The 25,052-nt window shown below is 39.6% G+C and overlaps 2 protein-coding genes across 3 annotated transcripts in view; one reads left to right on the top strand and one right to left on the bottom strand.

Moving 5' to 3' along the window:
• The window catches only part of LOC137780147 (SH3 and PX domain-containing protein 2A-like), a 58,779-nt gene extending 42,010 nt beyond the window's left edge, over positions 1 to 16,769 (top strand). The window contains exons 8-14 of one of the 2 annotated variants that reach the window (XM_068568520.1): positions 6,690 to 6,803; positions 9,598 to 9,681; positions 11,713 to 11,830; positions 11,926 to 12,254; positions 12,399 to 12,448; positions 13,513 to 13,632; positions 13,801 to 16,769. In XM_068568520.1, the coding sequence (XP_068424621.1) occupies positions 6,690 to 6,803; positions 9,598 to 9,681; positions 11,713 to 11,830; positions 11,926 to 12,254; positions 12,399 to 12,448; positions 13,513 to 13,632; positions 13,801 to 15,729 (2,744 nt within the window). In that variant the 3' untranslated portion in view covers positions 15,730 to 16,769. The remainder of the gene's footprint in view (positions 1 to 6,689; positions 6,804 to 9,597; positions 9,682 to 11,712; positions 11,831 to 11,925; positions 12,255 to 12,398; positions 12,449 to 13,512; positions 13,633 to 13,800) is intronic. The other variant, XM_068568521.1, reaches the window with a different exon arrangement.
• Positions 16,770 to 20,592: 3,823 nt separating this feature from the next.
• The window catches only part of LOC137780074 (E3 ubiquitin-protein ligase NEURL1-like), a 29,496-nt gene continuing 25,036 nt past the window's right edge, over positions 20,593 to 25,052 (bottom strand). Inside the window, exon 6 of the mRNA XM_068568408.1 lies at positions 20,593 to 24,616. Coding sequence (XP_068424509.1) covers positions 24,372 to 24,616 — 245 coding nt within the window. The 3' untranslated portion in view covers positions 20,593 to 24,371. The remainder of the gene's footprint in view (positions 24,617 to 25,052) is intronic.

Here is a 25,052-nt window from a genome sequence, read left to right as displayed (position 1 = left end):
TATCTGTATGAAATTGCCCTTTTGTCTTCACAAACCCTAATGATTTTAAGTTTGACAAATGTCAGCCGTAGAGTAGCTGGAAGGTAATGGCGGCTTCCTGCAGGTGATGATTGACTTTCTGGCTGAAAGCCCAAAGAGACTGCTGGAATCAAATCCTGGCAGATTATGCAGGTCTGGTCCTCAGCGTGGAATGATAGATGTGCAGGATGTCTTCTCTACCTTTACATGGAAAAAAAAGTACCCATTACAGTAAATGTCTCAGCTCTCTGCGTTCAGGTTAAAAGCAAAATGATCTCAGAGCACAGTTCAGCGAGATCTCCACATTCAGAGAGGCAGATGTTTTGAGTATACTCCGAGAGCACAGAACTACTGAAAAGGACTATTCCTGTAATATATAAAGTTATCTATGCACATTTTCAAGGCATTGCGTCTGTCAATGCAAAAAAAAAGCAAACAGCAACACAGGTACACACATACCTACTGGATTAATAAGCAAATTATTTTACTTATTTTTTATTATTTTTATCTATGCTAGCAGCGAGCTGAAAGTACCACTGTAACTAAGTGCAGCCTCATAGAGCATCTAGCAAAGCGGTTGACTCTTGTTTGAGCAGCAGACAAAAACAAACAAGGAAGACATGACCTTGGTGAAGATGTTAACTTAGTATATCCTTAAAGTCCGCAGTATTCATTGTTTTATCTGAGACCTGTTCCTCGGTCCACATATTCAGCTGCACATAATATAATTCACTCGATTAACTAGCTGACTTTCCTCTGTATCTCAATATTACCATCACCAAAAGGTGCATTGCCATATTTTTCAGGTAGTTAATGAGACAACTGAACTTATTTTGCAGATTTTTGCATCAATGGTTCCTGCAAGGGTGACAGCTGCATGTATCAATGACAGCTGCACGTTTGAAATTGAACTAAATTGCATACATACTGGTGGTTCCACATTTTATGTCTCTGATACTCAGGAAGATTGAAGGCAAGGTCAGTGTTGAGATTCTAGCACTGCTTGTGCTCAAACCCTCAGTTTCCAGGTTTGGTATGTGCAGTTTCAGCAAGAACATGTTTCCTTGTATAAAAGAGGAAAAAGACTATAATTCTTGTCAGCGAACCACCAAAGACATGATACAGACAACTTTGCCAAGTGTAAAATGTCTTTTTTAAGCAGAATTTGCAGCAACAGACGGAAGACACATTATCCACTCATAGTAATCCCCATCTACCGCATTCTTTCAGCTTACCATAGGAAGCACTAATGGTCGTCTCAAGAAATCAACCTTATCCTGTATTTTTAGATATGGAAACTCAAATGGGAGGTTTGTAACTGTATTTTGAAATAGGCTTCTGCTACTTTATATTCCTGCATCTTTTCAAAAAGCAATTCCGGCAGAGATGAAAAACAGGAGTGATAACAGTATTTAAGAGCACAAATATAGAGTACAGAAATCGGACTTTGGTGCCTCTGTCTTTCACTCAGCAATTGACCATCGACTTATACCAGTATTTTAAGGGGTGGTCTGTCCGACCCTCAAGGACGGCTGTGTCTCCAAATCAGTGGAGCCTACAGAGCACACAAGCTGGAGGCCATAGCTTAGTTCAGACCATGAGGGGATCCTTTCAGAGTCTGGGAGGGAGAGAAGGTTGTTCCTTAGGTCAACATCAGCTCTTGAAAGTTGTGTTGTGCCATTTTTGGCTCCCCCGCCTCGTACCACAGCCACCCAGGTAATTGAAACCCAGTGTTTTATGAAAACTGGAAATGTTTGTATATTGGGCTGGATACCTTCCCCCTTGTGCTTTGATACTGAATCCACTGTTAATGAACACAGAAGCTGGAAATGAACAGGGTTTCCTTCTTCTCAACAGTGGTGTCAGATATCTGCAGGATTGCTGAGCCACTGCATTCCTCATCGTTTCAGGTCGTGGAAAAAAAAAGCCTCCTTGTGCTGCTGATTCTTTGGTTCTCATATTCATGCTAGATGTGTAGATATTCTTTGTGAATATTACAGAGTAACAGAATTTCTCCCCAAAACACCTCAGCACAGTTCTATTGACATCTATTTGTCTCAATGATTTATTTGCAGGGATGAGTAAGACATTAAAGAGCATTGCAATGTCACACTATGTTATGTATGCCATTACTTAGGTGATTTATTGTATACGTAGATTGCGGTTTTGGTTCATAGATCATCCATTCACCTTTGGAAAACCCCCAAATGTGATAAATCCAGTGTCTTGTTGCAACTGAGAGTCTGTTGTTGATTACAGTAAAAATGAAGCCGGGGTCCAAAAGCTGATAGAGTTTGCAGATGGCTGATACTGTATGAGAGACATGTTGCTCACTCTTAGTATGTCTGTCCACTATATCGGCACTTACAGGGGTAGAATATCAAGTTAAGTTAAGTTAGACTATGAGGACAACTCCATAAAAGTATTCCTTTCTTGCCACAGTAATATCGCTCAGTATTTTATTCTATATAGTATGAGATTTTTGTAAGTTTCCCTGTTCACTTTCTGGTGCAGCGTCAGGTGAGAAGGTTTATACCACTCTTCAATATGAAGCTACGACCAGCCGTTGGTTAGCTTAGCTTAGCACAAAGCCTGGAAACAGTAGGAAACAGCTAGCCTGGCTCTGTCCAACAGTCACAAGATGCACCTATAAGCACCTCTAAAGCTTACAAGTTAACATGTTAGTTTGAATCTTTTAATCCGCTCCATTTGCTATTTTAAGGGACTATTGTCTTGCTAGGACCAGTTGCTAGCTCACCAACAAAGGTCCAGATGAGTTGGTGCTTACTAATGAGCATTTTCACCAAAAACGTAAACATTTTGCATCAAATTTGGATCTAAATTATGCTGCATCAAAATGTTCTTTTTTTTAAACAGAAGTATTGGAATCGAGCAGGCTCTTAACTTGATACGACCAGAGTTGTGCAACTCACAGCAGGCTGCGGAGGCATGAACTTGGTTACATCTTGCCTTCACCTCTGTTTACGACATCCACTTTTTATGATGTCATAATTCAACAATGTTTTCAAGACAAACCGTTTTGATTTTCTTCCTTTTGGAGGCTGTGACATTTAAGTTTTATGTCTGTGGTCATGATGCTACGGTGAATTGGTGTTATATGACATCTTTGTGGATTTAGCTATTGTCTAAGCCCAGAACCGTGAAGTTTACGAAACTAAACTATGTTCAAACATGTCAGAAAAAGCTTTGGGATTGTCTTAGGATGTTGACTAAGCAGCTATAATCTTAATGTTGAACAGTGTTTAGCAAAGTGCATTGCCAGTCGGTATTTGGCTGTGTTCTTTTTTTCCTTTGTGGTTAAACTCTGCAGCAGCTTTCCAAGATTTTAAACTTTCCCTAACGTGGATAGCAAAGTAGGCAGATATGGCGAAAAGCAGGTTGTGATATAGACTAATCGCTTTCTCTTTGTACTCGTCCAAACACACACTCACACACCTATTTTCAAACGTACGGTATTCTTCTTTCAGCTTTTCCCCTCTGACATCTGTACATATAATCCCCGCCATCCGGAAACAAGGAAGTGAGAACATGTTCTTCTCCTAATCTTATTTTCATTATCTACCACTTCGCCTTCCAGCAGCCAAATCCACAACTGCATTCATTCACCTCACAGTATTTAAACTTTGAACTTACAGAAAAATGACTGTTTTGACAACAAGTGACCCAAAAAACAGTGTTGTTTTTTTTGAATAATTTCCTCAGTTTAAGTGTTGTGTCATCATAAAGAATGTACAAATGATTACTTAGTCAAATATAGATGGGTTTTGAAATCTGAAGCCCTAAACATGTTCTATAGATTGCATGAGGTTATGGTTTCAAAGTTTAGATTTTATGTTGCCAGTATACATCGATGTATGGAGCTGGTTATGTGCAGGATTCAGTTGCAGTTGCTCTGTGAATAAATGCATGTGATGAAAGACATGATGCAGGTTTCTCTTTTAGAAGTGTTTTCTTACTTCATTTTTTATAATTGCAACCTGTCTGACATAAACCTGCAATGGCCAGGAAATCGCCACTTGCGTAATGTGTGTGTGTGTGTTTTAAAAGATTTTTTATTGCTTCTCTTGAGGTTCAGTGAACTCAGCCTAAGCACCTGCCATATGGGAGGATGGCTGAGAAATACAGGCAAGGCAGCTATAGCCATCAATAACAGCATATATTTACTTAGGCCTTTTTAAGTGGCAGTGTGTCTTTGCAGCCTACGTATTTTCAGACTTACAGCAAAGTGCTCTTTATTTAACTACATTCCCACAACTTATTAATATATTTGCTTACATTTTTACAAGTGTCGGTATGCTGAGGTGAGAATGACATTTCTTCCGACTCGGCATGTCGGTGTGAAAATGTCAAATTGCAACTGTATGTTTTTTATTTATTGAGCTGATGGAGGTCTTTTTACTCCTGCCAAGCTGACCTTTATTTATAATGGACAGCTTAATTTAATGTGCCATTAATGTAGTTGATGTTGCCCTTTGCTGGTCATTAAAACACAACTCATCCGATTTATTTAGAAGTTTTCACTGACTCATTGAGATATACAGCCAGTAAAATGTTGGTATAATTAACTCATTTATCAGTCTAATTAATGCTTTACAAAGCTTTTGTTGTCCCACTGTGGGTGGAAAAAAGTCTGTATTTTCAGTCCTCAATATTGTGGACACCATTTTGTTTTCGTCTGATTTATTGGCATGAGGTTTTGTTCAAGCCACAGCTTTGGTGCAAAGACTGAGTGCATTGCATGGCTTGTTACGTACCTGAGCCACAGCCAGCATGTTGCTCAGAGCCAGGCACTAACAGCATCCTCCTCTGTGGACCCACCCTAACGCTATGCATCACTGTCGTTTCACTGAGCAAGTTCATCAATTGAATAAATCATTCAGCATATGACTCACAGAGATTGCATGTGTAGCTGCAAAAAAAGCCTGCCATGATTTTCTTTATTATTTCCTCCACTGAGAACATAATTTGATCTCTCAGCTGGATCTCCATATCTAATGATTATAGTTTCCAGACACATTTGGTGAACAAATTCAGTCATGTTAGTCATCAGAATTTTAAGATTGCCAAGATTACACAATTATCAGTTGTTTTTTTCTGAAACCACACAGTGTAACACTGCCTGAGAAAGGAACCTAAAACCAAATCATAATTCTTTCAGAAATCAATAAATTGTAGTAACAGCCTCAATGTCTATCTATAACAGCAGGCTGAGAAATTGTTCAGTTTTGTCCTGGTTTGCATCTCCACTCTTCTTTTGTTTTTGCTAAGAGATAAGATGCCATGATCCAGCAGGTGTGAAAGAAACGTTTTCTCTTTGAAATTTTTTAAAGTCTATCTGACTACAAAATCATTTCTCCACATAAAACAAATCTAACATACCGTAATAAAATACTGTGTTCTTTTCTGTCGCTCAAACACCAGTATTAACCTCTTCTAATGAAATTGTAGCAGCCTTTAATTACAACTTATCTCATTTTAATTCATGACTGCAAAACAATATATTTCACTCAATTCAGATGAATCATTACATCCTAATATATAGGAATCGCTTGTTACTGTTTATATATATATATATATATATATATATATATATATATATATATATATATATTACTGCCTTATCCTTTGCCATATCATTAAATAGGTAATTTGTCTTCTTTCTGTTCCAGTGTGTCATACTACGTTCAGCTTCTTTTTGCGTCCAACTAAATTACCTCATTACTCACCATTTCTGTAGGAAAATGTACACTGGATGTTTGGACCAGCTGTGAAAGTGTGATGGAACACCCCTATCCTCTTTATGGCTTGTCCAGACAGCTGTCAGCCATATTGTATTCCCGTTACCACAACAAATAGCATATGTGCGGCATACCCCACAGGACAGTTTTTGTGCCAGCTTTGTCAACCACATATGTGGGGTGACTTTTTGTGGAACTGATTTAGCACAAGTTAAAATGTTCTGATTAGTGTACATTTGTGCTTTGCATTTGCCACATGGTCCTATAAAGCACACCTCATTGCACACAATGGGTCTCTTTACCCCACTCACTTTATTTGGATCAGATTATTGAAGTGTACTATGTATGTACATCTTTCCAGCTTTGGCATTTGTCCAAAAAAAAAGTTGTCAGAGCAATGCCGTCATACTAAGAGGAACCAAGTCAAATTAACTGCGACATTGCAAATGGATATTTTGGCTAGAAACAGCACTTCAGCAAGGACCTGCCCACTGAAATCATGACGGATCCTGATGAAACCCAAGTTGACTAAGACCTTGTCGAGCTGCAGCCAGGTGGTGTTCCCTCTGATGTTCTTGGCATTTGTCATAGTTATAGATTTTGTCAAATCAGGGCTCAATGGCTCAACAAAGATGCAAGTGATACTAGTGATTTTGACGGGAGATATAAGCCAGTGTGTCATCTGTGTTCACTTTCATCCGTCTTTGTGGAGAATTTCTGTTTTCCTTTTTTTATCGCAAGGTGAGGGTGGGCCCTATCACGGGGCCAGATTCATCTGTAAAAAATGTCAACAAATCTTATCGTGTTATGCTCTGTATGACGTACAGTGGATTGCATAACCTACAGTGCACACTGTGCTTTGGTACACTCTGCATTGTCCTGGTGATTTTCAGCCTGTGTCTGTTTTCACAGGTTGGTGGTTTGTCAGCACTGCAGAGGAGCAGGGTTGGGTCCCTGCTACCTATCTCAACACCCACAGTGGCACACGGGATGACTTGGAGCTGGGCGCCTCGAAAGCTGGGGAAGGTAAGTCACTGCAATGGCTCCTGCCACTTCCTGACCACACATACAAACACAACCTCACACACTGTTATATACACCCCTCCCCTCCACACACACACTCCACCTCTGCCCTCAATCCTCCTATTATCTGTGACAAAATGGAGCAAATTCACCCCTACTTCACCACAGCCGGCCTACGCTAACGGCTGACGCAGGACTGGTGGGAACACCTCCCTCTGTCTGCCTGCCATCATAAGCACAACTGAACAGAGTGTAGATTCAGGTCTTGGTAAACAGCAAGGAGGAGTTCCAGGAGAGACTTGACCCGCAACCACTGAAGAGATGTACTGTACAGAATGGATTCAGTGCAATAATATGCGATATGACCTCCGTGGAGCGAGCTCATGAAAGAAGCTTGTGTTTCTATCCGCAGGAAGGAAAAAAACATAAGCATTTTTCACAGCTCATGCTTTTTAAATTATGGTTATTTTAAGTTAAACAAGCTCAATAGATAAGCTATGCTATTTCATGCAGTGTCTGCTTATCCTTGTGGATGGCAGATAACTTACAGTACAGTAAATGTTGATGTTATGTTTCGGGAGCTTACTGGAATCCGAGAGGAATCCAAAGAAATTGACAAGAAACGCATCTATGTAGAGTTTGGTTTGCTAGACTTTAATGCACATAAGTGAGGACAATGTCCAATTGTGCAATCGTCTAGATTGCCCTGTCAGATATGGTTATCAAGCTATTGTTTCCTTCTTCAAGCCTTTTCAATATTAGTAGAAAGAACATTTTAATCTCAGAGCAATAGAGCTCAATAAATGTCACATACTCAGACGTTGATAGTCCTGAGAGGTAGTGCAGCAACTGCAGCTTGCTTGTAAAGACTTATGCAGCCTTACATTAGAGAGAACCCCACAAATTGGAGGCACGGAAATAATTTAGTTGCAAATTGCACTTTCAAACAAACACCAAGATTTTCCAGCACTCTGGCCAAAATATATTTCTCTCTACAATTGCAGTACTCTGGAACAATAGGACCCTGGATCCCCTTAGTGTTGTATATACTGTATTTATTATGACTCAAGGATGGAGTGTGGGGGAGAATACATAATATTAAATTGTCACTGTTTCACAATACTTTTAAATGTATTTTTCTCTCCATTTCAAATACAGATTCATCAACAAAAGATTTCAACATACGTATAGCACAAATATATGACCACATACAGACACAAATGCAATGCAAACGTCAACAACCAACACTTCTATCTGCCTGTCAGAGATACGGTAACTGGAGTTTGCTGCCAGGGGTTTCGGGAAGGACAATGTGTCAGTGTAATTAGTGTTTATGTGTCTAGTCAGTCATGGGAATGGCATGAAACTCATAAAGCATCTCTTTGTCACTCCTGTGGTCTTCAGCAGTCTGTGCCACTGCAGTTTCACAGAAAAAAAGCTTTTAAAAGCAAAAGAAAATGCTATTGGAATTCATGACGGGTCTTTTGCAAAGCTAAAAAAAAAACATGTTGAAAGTTCAGACAGCATGAGATGAGAGTTTATGCACCGATGGAAGTGAATCCATGTCCTCCTCCTTGTTTTGGTCAAATTGTACACAAAAATAAGTGTATTGCCTAAAGGAATAGGTTGACATTCTGGGAAACAATATTTTTTTTTCTTCCTGGCAGAGAGTTAAATGAGGAGATTGATACCATAATATGATAAATATGGAACTAATGCCAGCGGCGGGGTACCTTAGCCTAGCATGAAGAATGAATGCTCGGAAAACAGCTAGCTTAGTGTAGCTCTGTTCAAAGGCTAAACAATTCACCTAGCATCCCCTTTAAAGCTCACTATCTAACATGTGATATGTAAATAGTTTGACTGAACTGACTGAGTTCTTGGAGTCTCTGCTGGTTGCCTTGTAACTGCTCCGATGCAATATGGTCTGGTACATATCCACCATGAAATCTTAAATTGTAATTTTTAAATGCCTTTTTTGTATGAATTACAACAACAACAAAATACTTATTGATTCGTGGAAGTGGTGTAAATCTTATGTCCTTTAGAAAGAGAATATTTCCCCAAAACCTTTGAGGTTCAATTAACATAATGTTTCAGGTGTTAATTTGTCATAATCAAATTAACATCTCCTACCATCAATAAAATAATGTAAAGGTGCTAAATTGCTAATATAGAGCACTAACATGAATGCGCGGCCGGTCTGGTTCCATAAACAAATCACAAAGAAGCTGTGATTACAACACAGAGGGAGCGTGACATCAGCTTCTTCCATATAGTTGTTTGCTGCCATACTAATGCTCTTAATTTTGAATTTAACCCCTTTAAGTGACGAAAAGTATTTTCAATTTCCTATATAAGATCATTTACAGGAGTTGCATCTTCTATCATTTTGGCATATGACAGAAATCATTCCCATTTTCACTTTAAAGGGAAATTAAAACCTTCTGAAGCATCCGGCTCCAAGCAGCTGCTCCATTAATTGGTTGACATTCTTGGAGCCACAATGTGTGTCCCAGATGCTCTAACACACACCGGGAGAAACATTCTAACAACATCCTAATTACAATCCACAGAGAAGATGTCTTGGGTTTAACACTTCCTCTGTAACCTCCATCCATCCACTCCATGTCTACCATGTTTTGTTTTGTGGCGTTATTTTTATGTCCTCCATGTAGCTAATAATGGGTCTCCTGGTGGGATCCATGTCATTTGTGTGTTTGTGTAACATTTGTGCTTGCTCTTCATGTTTTCCTTGTTTGTCTGTTGTCGTCTGGTCACCATGTGTGTCTGTCAGTTACTAAGCGGCATAAAGCTCATCTGAAGAGGCTGGACCGGAGATGGACGTTGGGGGGTGTCATCAGCCGGCAGCAGAGCCGAGGTGATTTGAGACAGATGCTGCAACACCTCCCTCTCTTCCTTTGTTATTGTCTTACTTATTGTCTCTTATCCCACGGGCCATCTCCTCCCTCTCTTCATGCACATATTTGTTCAGTCTTTCACGTTGTGTCGTCTTCCAACAAATGCATTTATCATGAGCCACAATCCACCACTAAACTAACCACTAACTGTAGCTAATATGAAATGAGCTTGGAAAGCAAAGGTGAAATCATCAACTTTATATGCACCAATTATTGATGTTAAGCTCAAATGTTGGTACAAAATGACTCCATGCAAGCACTTTTGTTATAATTAAACACTATGTGCCAAAACCAGAATCGCAGAAAAATACTACCCACTCATCTGAAAGTAGTTGCGTAATAGACTTTGGAATGCCTTATGTTGCATTTCAGAGCCATATATCGCTTTTTTATGAGCAAATAAGTGAAAGATATATATTTTTAATGAATGCATGTTCTAAAAAAGTGTAGTAAAAACATATTTATTGTGCTGCAGTGCAGATAGCAACCAAAATTGAAAAATAAACAAAGGCCCTTGTTAATCTCTCACTTCTTTAGCAAGACTTTGTCAATTACAAACTTGCACATGTTCTTCTTATCATGGTCAAGGTGCTTTTTTCCCCAGTGGAGATACATTTGGATTGTTGACAGTGGAGTGAGGATAAGCTATTGAGTTCAGCTCAAATGTAACTTGGCAGTGGATGCTGCTCTCTGGAGCTGAGAGAGTTGTTTCCACCCTAAGACTGAAATCCTGCTTTGTTTTTTTTAGTTGTTTTTTTTAAAAGAGATATTTTGCTGACTCCACAAGAATAATTTATAATACTGATGCAGGCGATGCATGTTGTGGTTAACATAACATCTGATTCAGAGTTTCCCTTAATTGCTCTGCTGGATGTTGTTTGAAGGAGGTTGGTGAGAGGAAAATGGTTCACCAGCCCCGACACAAAGAGGCCGGAAGAACCAGGCAAAAGGAAAATAAAGCGTACAGAAATATCTTTACCCGTTGTGCCCACTCTAGTTTTTGCAAGTACAGGGATTTACAATCCAACACCCATTCAGCTCCTACACAACTTAGGAAATGGGTGTAGGAAAAGGAAAATGGAATATTTTGTCACCAAAAGGTTGCTTCCTGTTTACCAACTGGGAGGATAGTTTATAGGGCGTATTTTTTCATGCCCTTCTCCTTTTTAAACACACCTCTTCTCCCAGTGCTGTCTGTATATACAAAGGAGTTGCTGTAATGACAGGAAACTATGTCTTTTCTTTGCCCCTTGGCCTCATGGGAATGCGTAAATTAGCATGAAACGTCTGCTCTCTATTATGTGCTCAGTTTTGAGATGCTTGCTGTCACAAGGCCAACGATATGTAGTATCATGGGGCCATTACCTTCATACATACCAGCTAGTTATGTTAAGATGGTTGTGACTATGACGCAGTACATTTGATGATGTTTTGAGAAATATGCACGACTACTAGTTCATTTTTTGGATGTTTTTTGAAATTATAGGCAATGGGGGCAGGATAAGGTGGACGTATATGTTTTAGGGGTTACGATTGATTTGACCTCAGTTGGTATTTTGATGGAAAATATGTTTTATAAATACAATAATCAGTTATGTTATGTTATGTAGATATTTGCTGCATTATAAAGTTGTCTGTTTCATAAAAAACAATCTCAACAAATCGTGTGTGCCAAAGAACATTAAAACACACAGCACATGTACTTGCACATCTGGCAGCTGAACCAATTGCCAAAAAGCAGAACAGTTTCAGTGTGGAATATAGAAAAAGATACACCCCTCTTTCAGTATCACATTGCACATTGGTGCCAATGAATCACAAGATAGTCTATCGTTCCCTTATATTGCATGACTGCAGTTTGAGCATAATATTATATAAAGTCTATATAAAAGATTTATAGAATATACACTTTTCTTTTACAATGAATATTTTGTTTTTTTTAGCTCTTAACATCTTAGTTTAGTTGTAATTTTCCGTTCTTGCTTTGGCAGAAGAGAAGTACGTAACAGTGCAGCCCTACGCCAGTCAGGGCAAAGATGAGATTGCTTTTGAGAAAGGAGTAACTGTGGAGGTGATTCAGAAGAACTTGGAAGGCTGGTGGTTTATTAGGTAAGCCTCTGCTCACTTGCTTTAAGCATTTTTATGTCGATCATAGGTTGTTGTTGTTTTTTAAAGATAATTCTCTCCTCTAAATTACTTTCCAGGTATCAAGATAAAGAGGGCTGGGCTCCGGCCTCGTACCTGAAGAAGATGAAGGATGATCTCTCACCTCGCAAAAAGACGGTGACGGGACCTGTGGAGATCATCGGAAACATCATGGAGATCAGTAACCTGCTGAACAAGAAAGCCTTAAGTGAGAAAGATTTACAGATTGAAGGAGTCCCAGAGAGCCCCCAAGTGGCCAAGAAGGAGATCAGCCTGCCAATCCCATGTGCGGACTCCAGCCCCGTGAATAGTCCACAGGATGGAAAAAGTAAAGTGGAGCCATCCTCACCAGCAGTAGCTCGCATCGCCCCTCAGCGGGTGGAAATTGGTTAGTCACGTCACTGTGAATGTCACAGTATGTTTCTAATTACTCAATTTGAAACTTTTTTTCAATGTCATTCTTTATTAATGTCTATTTTTAAATGCAATCAAACAATCATTTTCATTTTTTTTCTATGTGATTGTTTCACAGGTTCACCGGTTCTCAGGCAAAAACCTCCTCCTCGAAGAGATGCAACCCTGGTAAGACATGTTTAATGAAATCTTAAGTCAAGAGGTATGAGACTGCCTGCGTGCCTGCATCATTCCAATTGTTGATTATAAAAACAAATAAAGAAATGTTATAAAAAAAAAGAAGCAGTCATCCAACTCAAACAGTTTATAAAGCCGTAAAAAAACCCACTATAAAGCCATCTATTTCTCCGAATAATGGTCATGTGCAAGATTTTGATATACCGTATGCGTACCAAGTACCAATACATGAATGTAAAAAGTATTGAATTACAACTCAATATTCTACATTCAGAATCCTATTTAATGAGAAGTGTTTTGAGAAAGAAAAGTGCTGACAGTAAAAGTAGTCCTGTGAAATTCAGTCATGACATGATTACATTGTTATTATAGCATCAATGTCTACAAAGGATTTTACTGATGTATTTGGTCAAGATAGAGCTAGTTTGCTATTATAGCATCAATGTCTATAATGTCTACATTTTGTACAACATTTGGTATTTTAATCCTGTAGTTTCCAACCTAGCGGTCTAGCCCCCTTTCACTAGTTCAATCTGTGGGGTCGGAAGATGATTAATAGGTTAGAAAAAAACAAACAAAAACGTATTTAATCTATGAAATGTTATTTGGAAAAAATGAATCTGATCGGATCTGTCTTTGGGGAAAAGGCTAACAGTTCATAATTACAGACATCTAAAGCCGACTTACTGTGTCATTTTCAAGTGCCTGCATCATTTCAAGTGTTGATTGTAAAAAAAAAAAAATTATTTTAAGAGCCGACACGGTTGTTTTTGTTTGTAAGGGGCCACAAGTCAAGAAGGCTAGAGACTAGTCTGAATCTGAACATGTCTCTGAATCTAGAATCTACATCTTTAATATAAAATCTTAGTCTGAAAATGTAGATGATAAATGGAGTGGATAAAAAAAATACAACATGCTTACAATCAATAAGCACATGAAGTGGAAATACTCAAATAATGAACATGTATTTTAAAACTGGACTCAACTTGAGTACCCTTGAGTTACCTTCCACCACTGACAGTATGTCTTACAGTGCCAATTTCTTTTGTGCAAAGGGATTTCAGTTGCCCTCCCCACCAGAGCCCCCAACAGTGGAAGCTGAGTATTATACCATTGCAGATTTCCAGTCCTGTATATCTGATGGTATCACTTTTAATGGAGGACAGAAAGCAGAGGTAAGCATTTTTTTTTTCAAATTCAGCAACAAGAACATGTTTAAATGTGGGTACCAACCACATGTCTTGCTATGTCAATATATTGATCTTTGCTCAATAACGGCTCTGCCTTCTCCAAGTTTAAAAATGCAATCATACAAAGACTAAAATATTTTTTTCAAACTGTAGGTCATTGAGAAGAACTCTGGTGGCTGGTGGTATGTCCACATAGGAGAGAAGGAGGGCTGGGCTCCCTGCTCCTACATTGACAAACGTAAAAAGCCCAACCTGAATCGTAGAACCAGCACTCTGTGCCGCCCAAAAATTCCACCTCCAGCTCCCCCAGTCAAAAAACAAGATTCAGTGGAGATTGCACCTCCCAGCAGCCCCGGGTCTGAAGCTCCAGAGTCCCCTGTGTCTGCTGGAAGGCCTGTGTATGAAGAGCCAGAATATGATGTTCCTGCCATTGGTGATCTGGACATGGAGTCTGAGTTTGAGTTTCTGAGGGGAGAAGGTTCCTTGGTGGATGTTAAAAATGAGGATGCTTCCTTTGAGAAGGGATCACACCAGTTCTCCAAGCCTTCTCCGGCTTCATCGCTCAACAGTGCCTCCTTCAAAATGTGTGAGTCATTTGAAGATGGCCACGAGGCCGAAGGAGAGGCTGATGCAGAGGGAGAGTGTATCTATGAGAATGACGGCTTCCGGCCCTTCAGGGAGACGCCAGAGCGACAGTGCAGCAGGGACTCAAATTCCTCCAAGACAAGTGTCTTGTCAGAAACTGGCAAGACCGCAAACCTGATATCAGGTGGGTGGAGACCTGCAGGTAACAAGCTCAAGATGGACTTGAATGGGGGCCAGTTTTCAACCAAAGGTGAGGAGGCATCCAGTCCTAAATCTGCCTCCACTGAGTCCACTCCAGATATGTCCAGAAGTAAGAAAGACCAAGAGGAAAGCAAGGCATCCTGTTCCATCAAATCTTGCACTAAACCAAAGCCAGTGGTGAGGCCTAAACCACAACTAGCCAAGGCATCCAGTGCAGAGAAGATGGACATCAGCACTTTGAGAAGACAGTTGCGGCCAACAGGACAGCTGAAGAATGGCACTAAAACTAAAGGTGAGGACTCAGAGACGGCTTCAGTCATCTCCTCAGAAGACTCCTTCTCTTCTCAGAGCACGTCGGATCTCTCTTCCATCTATTCTAAAGGCAGCCGGGGAGACTCTGACCTGGAAGGCAGCAGCCTGTATCGAACCACAGATCCCTATGAGAAGGTCCAAGAGTCTGAGCTGAGCTTCCCCGCTGGTGTGGAGGTGGAAGTGCTGGAGAAGCAGGAGAGTGGCTGGTGGTTTATCCGCTGGGGAGACACAGAGGGTTGGGCTCCGACTTATTTCCTGGAGCCCGTCAGGCAACAAGATGACTTGGCAGGGTCTGAATCTGATGGCACCCCGACTAAACCTGGTAGCCTCAGCAAGTCCAACAGCCTGGAGAAGAATGAACAAAGGGTGCAGGCATTGAACAACATCAACCAAAACCTAAAGAAGGTCACCCCACCCATCCCATCCAAGCCTCCAGGTGGCCTCTCCAAACCCCTCGGCTTGTTTGGTTCACGAAAGCAGAATAGCACCAAACAGCAGCAGGTTGTGAGACCTCAGTCTGTCTTTATCTCAGCCCCGATCAGGGACGGCCCCAGCCCGGTTGGCTCTTTAAGGAGAAACGAGTCCCTCAACTCAACGGACCACCCTCGTGCCAGCCCCACAGTGCGCCGCAACGCCTCCTTCGGCACTGTGCCACGCAGCCTGCCCCCAAACAACTTAGGACTACCCAACAGGAACAGATCTGGTACCGGTAGTTCGGAGTCCCTCGGCCTCAGCTCTCAGAGGAATGCCCTCCCTGTATCCACTGTCAAACCTAAGCCCCACATCATCCATAATAACCTCAGAGAGGTGTATGTCTCTATAGCAGATTATCATGGTGACGAGGAGACCATGGGATTTCCTGAGGGGACGAGTCTGGAGGTCCTAGACAGAAACCCCAATGGATGGTGGTACTGCAAGATTCTGGATAGTGGCAGACCAAGGAAAGGATGGGTTCCCTCAAATTACCTTGAGAAAAAGCAATAGCACTCACGTGTGGAGCTGGTAGAACTCTGAACATGCGTGAAAAGACTACGTCAACAGATTTATTTTGTAAAAAAGGCTAACCCAAAGACATTAAGTAAGGATTGAAATCTTATCCGGTACCTTTGCCAAAGCAAGCAGGCAGATCAAATTGTGACTTTGAAATGAAGTGAGACATCTGGTAAAGTGAGTGTACATGAAAAAGTGCCTGAGACGTCGCATTACAAGCAATATAATGAGACTTAGTGACGCAGCCAAAGAGAACACCAGAGAGAGGAAGAATGCTTTAATGATATTCTTCAGATGTTACCTTTAACTTGAACTAAGATCTAATTGTGTGTCCTTGAACTTTTCTCTGTAAGTTTATAATGACGTTTTTTTAATTTTTTTTTAAAACCTTTTAAGCATTTAAAGCTTGCTGCATGTTTGAAATGATTCATTATACCGACAATGCCTTGAGCTGTTGAAGTTAAACTTTTTTCTCTTCCTTTTCATAAAGAAAATCTCAATTGTTGCCAAAGCTGCTTTGTGTTAGTCTCACCATGGTGCTGTCTGTTTGCATGTTTTTTTTAAAATATCTCTTTATCCTGTACGTCACCGTTACGTGATACATTTTATCCATTTAATTGTGTAATACTGAACGAAACAATTTGTGAGCATCTCTGATCATCACAGTTTTTTCCTACACTTAAATGTAAAAACAGTCGCTTGCAATCTTCCCTTCAAAATATTTTTGGGTTTCATTTCAGGGGCTAATTGTCCGAAATTAAAACTTAACGTCAGTGAAAAAATTATTTATTCATTACTTAAAAATCATATTATTACTTATTTTATTGTTATTGTATGATATTTACTGATAAAAATCAATTTCACAACCGCTTAAACATTTCTAAGAACTGCTCTATTAATAATGAAAACAGTTTGAATTTCTGCTGGGCAGTAAATTTGACATTACTCTTCAGCTGCAGCAGATGCTCACTTTTGTTTTAGGTTAACTGTGTGACCAGTGATGATAACTAAAGTGCCAAAAGAATGAATTTAATAAATGCACTTTTAAACAATCTTTATGACTTTTATATATTTATGTATAAATATATATATATATATATATATATATATATATATATATATATATATATTCATCCATCATAGTTATTGTATGCCCACACATCTGGTTTGGTCCTCTATTACAGTGTTTCACAACCTTTTCCGACATGTACTTCCACAGCGCTGTCACATGAGCTCAAGTACCCCTCCATTACCACCACCCTCAACCCTTAACAATATTGATAAAGAGGGACATTGTTAAATTATCTTTTCATGTTGTTGAGTTAATAATGTTAGGGTTGCTTTTGTACCACTAGTGGCAACTGCTGGATATTTTATCCCTGATGTGTAGATATCACATTAAAGCATATGCACATCCATACACATTATAATAGATCTACACAGTTAATTAAATTCAATTAACTTTCCCCGGTGGTATAATTGACTATGTAATCACAATCTCTCTAGTTCAAGTCCAAGCTGGGGATCAAATGTGAAATATTCTCCCTTACTTTCTCTTACCTCTTGACCATTATCAAAAATGAAAACACCCTTAAAATAATATATAGTATAGTATTCTAATTATTTCTGTTAGTTTTGAGTCATATATTATAACAGATTGTATCTCAGGGGGAAAAAAGGGGCAAAAAGTATCTTTTTCAGCCAAAGTCACATTTAGTTCTCAGTTTTTTGGATTTACAAATGAAGTCAGTGTGTACTATGTACATGTATTGCTGATCATTTAAAAAGGTCTTTGTGGAAATATCAGAAAAGCCCTCTTCTGGAGGGGCGTGTCTGGGTTTGATTGACAGCAGCTGGCAGTCTGTCAGTGAGCAGGCGTTAGACCGAAACCTCTGAGGCCTACATGTCATGGAGCTGACTGTGGGTTGTGAACAATATTAAAGAGCGAGGACCGATCCAACATATAACAGTCCAGACCCAACAGACCTAGGTAAGTTGACTATTGAAAGTGCTGCAGCAGAGCAGCTAATTCACTATTTGGCCTATGAACCGATGTTAGCAGCTCATTTCCCTTAGATTAGAACAAGTGCAGAACAAATTGATTGTCCTCATTTGTTATACAAGAAGTACACTATATCAGGAAAGCTAATGTTAGTTTTTGTTCCAAGTTTGTGGCTTTATTGTAGCCGTCATGAAACCAAAAATATACATGTTCCCCTATTGGCTTCTATTATTTTCTTCTCAGAGAACAGAGGACAAGTGATTTACAGAACAAATCTGAAGGTCTCTGCTGTAGCAGACCAAAAACAATTAAAAAAAGCAATTTAATTTGACTTTATTGCCCTACATGTGGTGTTTTGTGTGGTCATATGAGTAATCATCTGCTGTATTAATTGCAAGTTAACGGCGAGTATAATAAATCATATATCATAAAAACACATCACAGGCCATAATCCAGTTTCTCAGTTGTGTCACATTAAAAGCTTTCATTGGGATAAGGAAAATATATATTGAATGTGCTTGTATTCTGAATAAACTCAATCTGCATATGCAACAAAGATGAAGTGTTTGACCAGCCGGATGCTGTTATGCACATACATTAGGTCACACTTGGTTGCCTGACGTGTCTTCCATTTCTTTCCCATAACAGTGAGCCGCATAGTGGTGCAATTTGTTTTGATTGTATTCTTGCAGCTTCTGCTTCAGGAGAACCTGCACATATGACTTTGGTTTAGATGTATTTCATTCTGTGTTCACTGGGCTTCCTGAATCAACTGACAAAGCAAAAGTTTAAGTTAACAGCGTGGCGTTGTAGCCCATAATATTGTCCCCTTGAGTTATAATCAGAGAAACACCAGATCCAAACACCGATGCCGTTTCCCACTGTCACACACTGCACATTTTTGATGTATTAGATGTGGTGCCTGAAATATAATAAGATTTACAGCCTAAAGGAATTTAATGTGAATTATGTCCATCCTGCTGGCTGTTTCCTCTATTGGGATCTCATACGACACTCACTAGCTTGGAACTAAGCTATGGATCCCCGTTGATCATCTTTATACCATGTTTGTCTGCTGGCTGTGAGTCCTTATTTATTTACTTGTACTCATGTGTAGCGTGTTTATTGCAAATAATAAATCACAGGCATTCAAAAGAACAAAAAGGAAATTCAAAATGTTGCAAGTAAGAGACCCCTCAAGAGGTTTAAAACTTAAAATGTGGAGGTGATGTGTCACATGTGGTTAAAAACTCAGAATGTAATGTATTAAGTGTTGAAGTTCATTCTCAGAAATAGTAGTCTGACAGCTGAGCAAATAGAGGAAGGCTTAAGAAGTGATTTAGAGCTCAGGGGAAAACACTACAGTAAGGAGACTTTGAGTCAAAAGAATTTTGGCAAATCGATATTATTATTGAGGAAAAAAAGTTTGAATATATGAATACAAAGTCAGGGCCAAGTGGCCACCAAGTTTCCTCATGTTTCTCTTGAGAATGAGACTGTGTCTTATTACACTTACAGCTACCGTGTCCTAACTGAATGTGAAGCGAGCGAGCAATAGTCACCAAATCAGTTAGATTGCATTGTTTGCTCATGCAATGCAAATAAAGATAAGTCTCTCAGGGTTCAAAAAGTCTGAAGGTTTTTGTACATTTTGATTTTACAACACCTTAAAGATACAAAATAAATATGTTGACTGCTTTAAAAAAAAACCTCAACCACTTCCCGATGGTTTTGTCTTTGTGGATTTCTCTGCTTCTGGCCTCTGGAGGGCAGCAGCACTCAGCTTCCTATTACAGATTGAGCCAAGCAGCACAGTAACCTTCAACTCTGTCTTCATCAACACTAATTAGATGATGTAGGGTTGAGATCCCTTTTGCACCATGAACAAAGTTGTATTTTTAAATATAATTGCACTCCTCCACAGTCTGTCCCTCGACACTGCAAATCTCACAGAGGAAAAAGATTTTACATCACGCTGAACAGCAAAAGCTTAAAGCCTTAACTACAACAGAGGAACTAACTCAAACTCTGACTGTCTGATGTCTCGTTAGAATTCAAAATCGATACCCTCGCGCTTTTTTGGAATACAAATTTGATACCTTAATAGACGGCATGTGTGTTTGACCAAACAGCTGTCGAGAAGAGATACCACAACGCGGCTCAAACAAGTCTGCCAAGCCCTTAAGCCTTCAGAAGGCCGACAGCCAGGTTCACTGAGAGGTCTGAGTGGAAAGTCTGTGTGTACACAGTCACGAATAAGATATACTGTATTCATGTCACTGTCACAGATCCTGGCTGCCTATTACCCTCGCACCTTTGAGAACACTTGGCCATGAACGGCAGCCACTGCTGCCTGTTTCATGTCCAGACATCATGGGTTGTATTTGTGCATATTGGAGTGCAGCATAAAACAGTGCTGCATTAGAGCCAAGCCTGCAGGGTCGTAAATAACAGATGATGTTCACTCTGGCCAGGTCTACATACCACGACTCTAAACAGTTTCTCTGTGAGTTATCGCTGTTTACTAAAAGCGCTTGCCTTTGTTATTCATATAGTATATGGCGGGGTGTTAGTCAGGTACACGACTGTGGCGAGTGGTTTTGTTAAAGATAGCCACCCTTTTCTTCTCTAACTTTGGTTTACTTTGGATTTTCTTGCATGAGACATCACCTCCACCATTTGTTTGTTGCACGCTTTGGGAAAATATAATGGCACTTATGCTCTCTCATTCACGATCTTTTGTGCCAGATTGACTTCTTTCCTGTTGTGCATAAAACATAATAAGGAATAGCTGTGAAATGGAAATGGTCAGATTTAACTTTTTATTGCAACTTGAGTCAAACACATGAACCGAAGTAGACGACGGGCTTTTTCTTGTACAAACAGTTGTATGAGCTCAAAATATAAAAAGGAAATAAAGCCAGCAGTTCAGACTTAAACTTTATTTATAAACTGAACAAAATGAAACCACCATAAGAATGTTTTTTAACAACTAATATAAATTCCAAGCCAAGGAAACCAAAGTTATGAGCAGATTTTCTTTCCAAAATGCACATTGTCCACTTGCACTTGCTGGTTTTGTTTTGTTTGGACAGCAAAGATTTGGTCACATTTGAAGAACTACGTATGTCTGCTTCACTACAACACAAATTCAAGATATAATTATAAATATGCACAAGTAGGACAAACTAGCCTAACGATGAATATTGTTTACCAACTAATTGGTAACCAATGCCACCTTTACACATTGTATTCCCTTTAATAGCATCATTCAGTTGCCTATATAGCATTTAAGGAAGCGTTTGACATCTTGGAAAATACACTTTTTCGTTTTCTGTTGAAGAATTCGATAACATTATTCATAAGACTCTTATACTTGTACGGCAAGTCGCCACAGCTCGAATCCAGTTAGCTGAACCTAAAGACTGATTCTTTCTAGCCTGGCTCTGTCCAGAGTAGTGGTGCAAAGATACATCTCCATCAATATATGGATTCAGTGATCCAATATCATCAATGCAAAGGAAAAACATCAATGTTGTCAAGATGCCCTTTATTTTGAAATTCTCATGGTACATCTGTCAAAAATTTCTGTTTGAGTGCACCTGCTTCCTTCAGAGCCCAGTGATAACATTATCACATCATATTTTAGTTGATTTTTGTGAGTTAATATAAATGTCACTGATTGTGTTAAATGGCTGAATGATATGGTCTCTTATCGATCGCAAGTCCCGGAATCGTATCAAATCAAAATTGTATCGTCATTGTCCAAAGAATCAATTTAATAACATACCGAGATGATTTAAACCCCCGTTTCAAAGATGGCAAAATCTGCCTTCAAGCACATCTAACGTGCACTAAATCCCATGTTTAGAACTGTTTAAAAACTCTAAAGGTTACGCGTCGTGATCTTTGGAGGTGCTGGTTGGCAGATCTTTTCCTGTTGGACAGAATCTGGCGAGCTGTTTCCCAGTTTTCAGTTTTTCTTTAAATGAGTGATACATAAGTTCGGGAGCTTTTTCAATGAGCAGGCGGCTCGCAGCAAATGGTGCTTTCAGTGCTAACAGAGCCAACGGCAGACGTCCTGACAGGACTAACAGCGTTTTCAGTAAAGGTTGTAGCCTATGCTAATACTGAAAAATCCGAAAAGTACCGAAAACTCTCATGAAAATTATGTCATTACATAGAATATTTCAACAATTCTTACTGGTACAATCAGCAAAAAGTTAAAGTAACAATAGTTCTCCTGTGGAGTATAAAGTAGCATCATTTGGAAATATTTTGTACAGTTGAGTACAGTAATTATATCCTCATCTAACTTCGAGAAAGTGAATAAGCGTATTCCCCAAAATGTCAAACTATTGCGATAAATTAAAATCAGATCCACAGAGAATTTCAGATGGTCTATAATAATCTATAATCTTTACCTATGCAACAATAAAGTAAACACTATTCTTACTTTTTGGAAACTATAGCCCTACTTAATAAACAAACTGTGATAATCATTTATAGTAGTATTGACAAAATAAATACAAATGATCATGTACAGTTAATATTATACTCATTTATAACATCGTTCTATCAGAAATGTTTCATTTCTGTTAGGTCATATTTGGTCAGGAAGAAAAACAAAAACAGGTAGAAATGTAAATGGCTGAGCATCTCTCAAGCACAACAAATTCCAGTATTATGCAATGCAGTGACAGAGGGACAAGGCGATATTCAAACATTTCATCTTTAGCAGTGAATAAATTCACACACTGATATTAAGCACACTAAAATGTTTGTATTTGTAGGTTGTGTGGTTAAACCTGCTCACATCAGAGATATTACGACCATCAAAGAATGACTATAAGATAAATGTGAACCTCCTGGATTTCACAGCGAGGAGCCTAACGGACCAAAAAGGGTGTCCGGACTCCTCTTTTTAAAGGCACACACGAAAACTTAACCGTGACTCAAATATTGTACAACATAACTGCTAATGTTCCACCACAGCGTCAAAATGACAAGCTTCAACACCTTGAAAAACAAAAACAAATCAGCACTTACTTATTAACAAATTACTGAGTAATGTTTCAGCCAGGCCAAAATAACACCTGAAAATAGCTTGTATTTCCTAACAATTCAAAGCAGCACATAATGCATGAGATTAGTCGAGTGAAAATGTCCTTGGAGTTTGCTTTTACCGATGAGGAGCAGCACTCAGAAACTGATATGCAAATGAACATCTCACAATGTCCCACAATAACAAGCTACATCCTTGCCACTGACTGCACTCAAGTGATTTTCTTTTTCCACTTGAAGACACAGTGTGCTGAAATCCACTGAAAGCAAATATTCATGTTTCATTTGTATGTACATGAAGGAGAAGTGTGCAACCTGAAGTAAGCACAGCCATCTGTGACTTAAAGTGGGATTTCATGGGTTTCTTGCGACGATGAAGGGGTTGATTCGTCATCCCGATGTGCTCGTTCAGCATTTTAAAAATACTTCTGCCCACCGATGTTTATTTGAATGACTTTTGTCCAATCACAGCATCCACCCGACTCACTGAGGCCGCCAAGAAGCGGGACATGCAACTCATGCAAGTCCCACATTTCACAGGCTTTCATACAAACCTCTGATGTATGGGGTGAGCAAACATTTTCTCTGCACTGAAACAATGTGCAGACACACCACCAAAAAGTGCCCCTTCCTCCCCTGTCTTCGTCCCAAACATACAACATCCTCCCTCACTCCCTCTTCACTGATTTACATCCTCATTCACCTCGATCGTGACCTTCTATATGACAACACTCACACTTTTTTTTACCTTTTGCACAATCCAACCCTGCCTGAATTTCCGCGGGTAGAGAGATATCCAGCACAAAAAAAAAAAAGGATTTATTTATTCTTTACCCTTTAAGTTTAGACATTGCATTGTGTTTCATTGCGGGTGGAGTATTTTAAAAGATGGCTTATTTTAGACGTATTGCAAGTATTATTATTTTTTTTACCTATTCCTCACCGGCCTCTGGAAGCATTCAGGAAATGTCAAATATATCTTATCTCACAGAATTGATTCTTACTCTACAATAACAGTTTTTGACCCAACGCACAGCACAGGCTGTGGAGGAGCAGCTGGCGAAACCACATATTTATTCTCCTTGTTTCTTCTGCAGTTCTTAAAATGTTATTTCTTATAAAAACTAGCTAGCAGCGATGCTATCACCAGCAGAATGAAGGGTTGCTGTGCGGGATGTAGGGCAGATGCCTTTTCAGATTACTTTCCCTTCAACAGATGCTCAAATCACTGAGTCACTAGACAATAGCAGGTCACGGTCTTATCATGCCCGCAGTACCTGCACATATTTTGTTTCTGTTGATCACATGTTGTGATGAACCCCATTGCTGGGTCCCTACTGTGAGATGCCATGGGCAGGAACTGTGAGTTTTCCAAGGTTGTGCATTAGCCAATAACAAAATAATGTTTTAATAATTGCGTTTTAAGTCCTGTTGGAGAGTACCTGAGCAAGAATGCACACGCAAACAAGCGGGGATTTCACTTGTGCTGCATCCGTCTTTACAAAGTCTGACATGGCTTTGAAAACCTTGAGCTGAACCTGACGACGTGACACACTGTCTTCACACAAGCCTACGTGCTCCGGTAGGTCTTGATGATGTCTTTGATTGTCCTTCTGCAGATGGGGCAGCATGCGTTGGCCATCTTTTTAAGTTTGAGGCCGCAGGTGTAGCAGAGACACATGTGTCCACAGGCGTAGAGGACTGTGTCCACCACATTTTCGTAGCAAATGGTGCATTCGTCGCTCCACGAGCCTGAGTAGGATGGGAAGGTCGGGGACTCCGGGTGGCTGGAGAATGGAGAGTTTGGTGTTGTACCTTGGATGATGAGAGGGGAAAACATTAGAGATGTGTATGTGAGTATGTGGGAAAGAGAGATCTTTAAAAAAAAAATGGAGTAAGGCTTCCAAGTAGCTCAGGCAGATAACTGTAACGCTTACATGTGACACATATATCCAGTGCACCTTTTTTATTTAAGTTGTTAATACCATTCCTACTGTTTTCTCGGCTAATGAAGCTAATGAAGAGTTTTCCTGTGGCGCTATCTTCAGCTTAGAACAGGAGGGATGTGTGGGATCACTGCTGTTTTTTGTTTTTTTTACTGTCACATCTGTTTTATTGTTCTCCTGCATGTCTGCATTTTAATCAATTTCATAAACAAAGAAAAAAAAAACATAAACATCTGGACTGAAATGCCCATGGGGGGAATAATGACGTAGACAACTAGAGAGAGGACTAAACTGGAACACTTGGA

The sequence above is a fragment of the Clinocottus analis genome, unplaced genomic scaffold (genome assembly GCF_023055335.1).
Source record: "Clinocottus analis isolate CAN_PGR_092001 unplaced genomic scaffold, fCliAna1.0.p SCAF_8, whole genome shotgun sequence".
NCBI classification, from domain to species: domain Eukaryota; kingdom Metazoa; phylum Chordata; class Actinopteri; order Perciformes; family Cottidae; genus Clinocottus; species Clinocottus analis.
The sequence above is the reverse complement of the archived record's forward strand: the minus strand, read 5'-3'. Positions and strand labels throughout refer to the sequence as shown.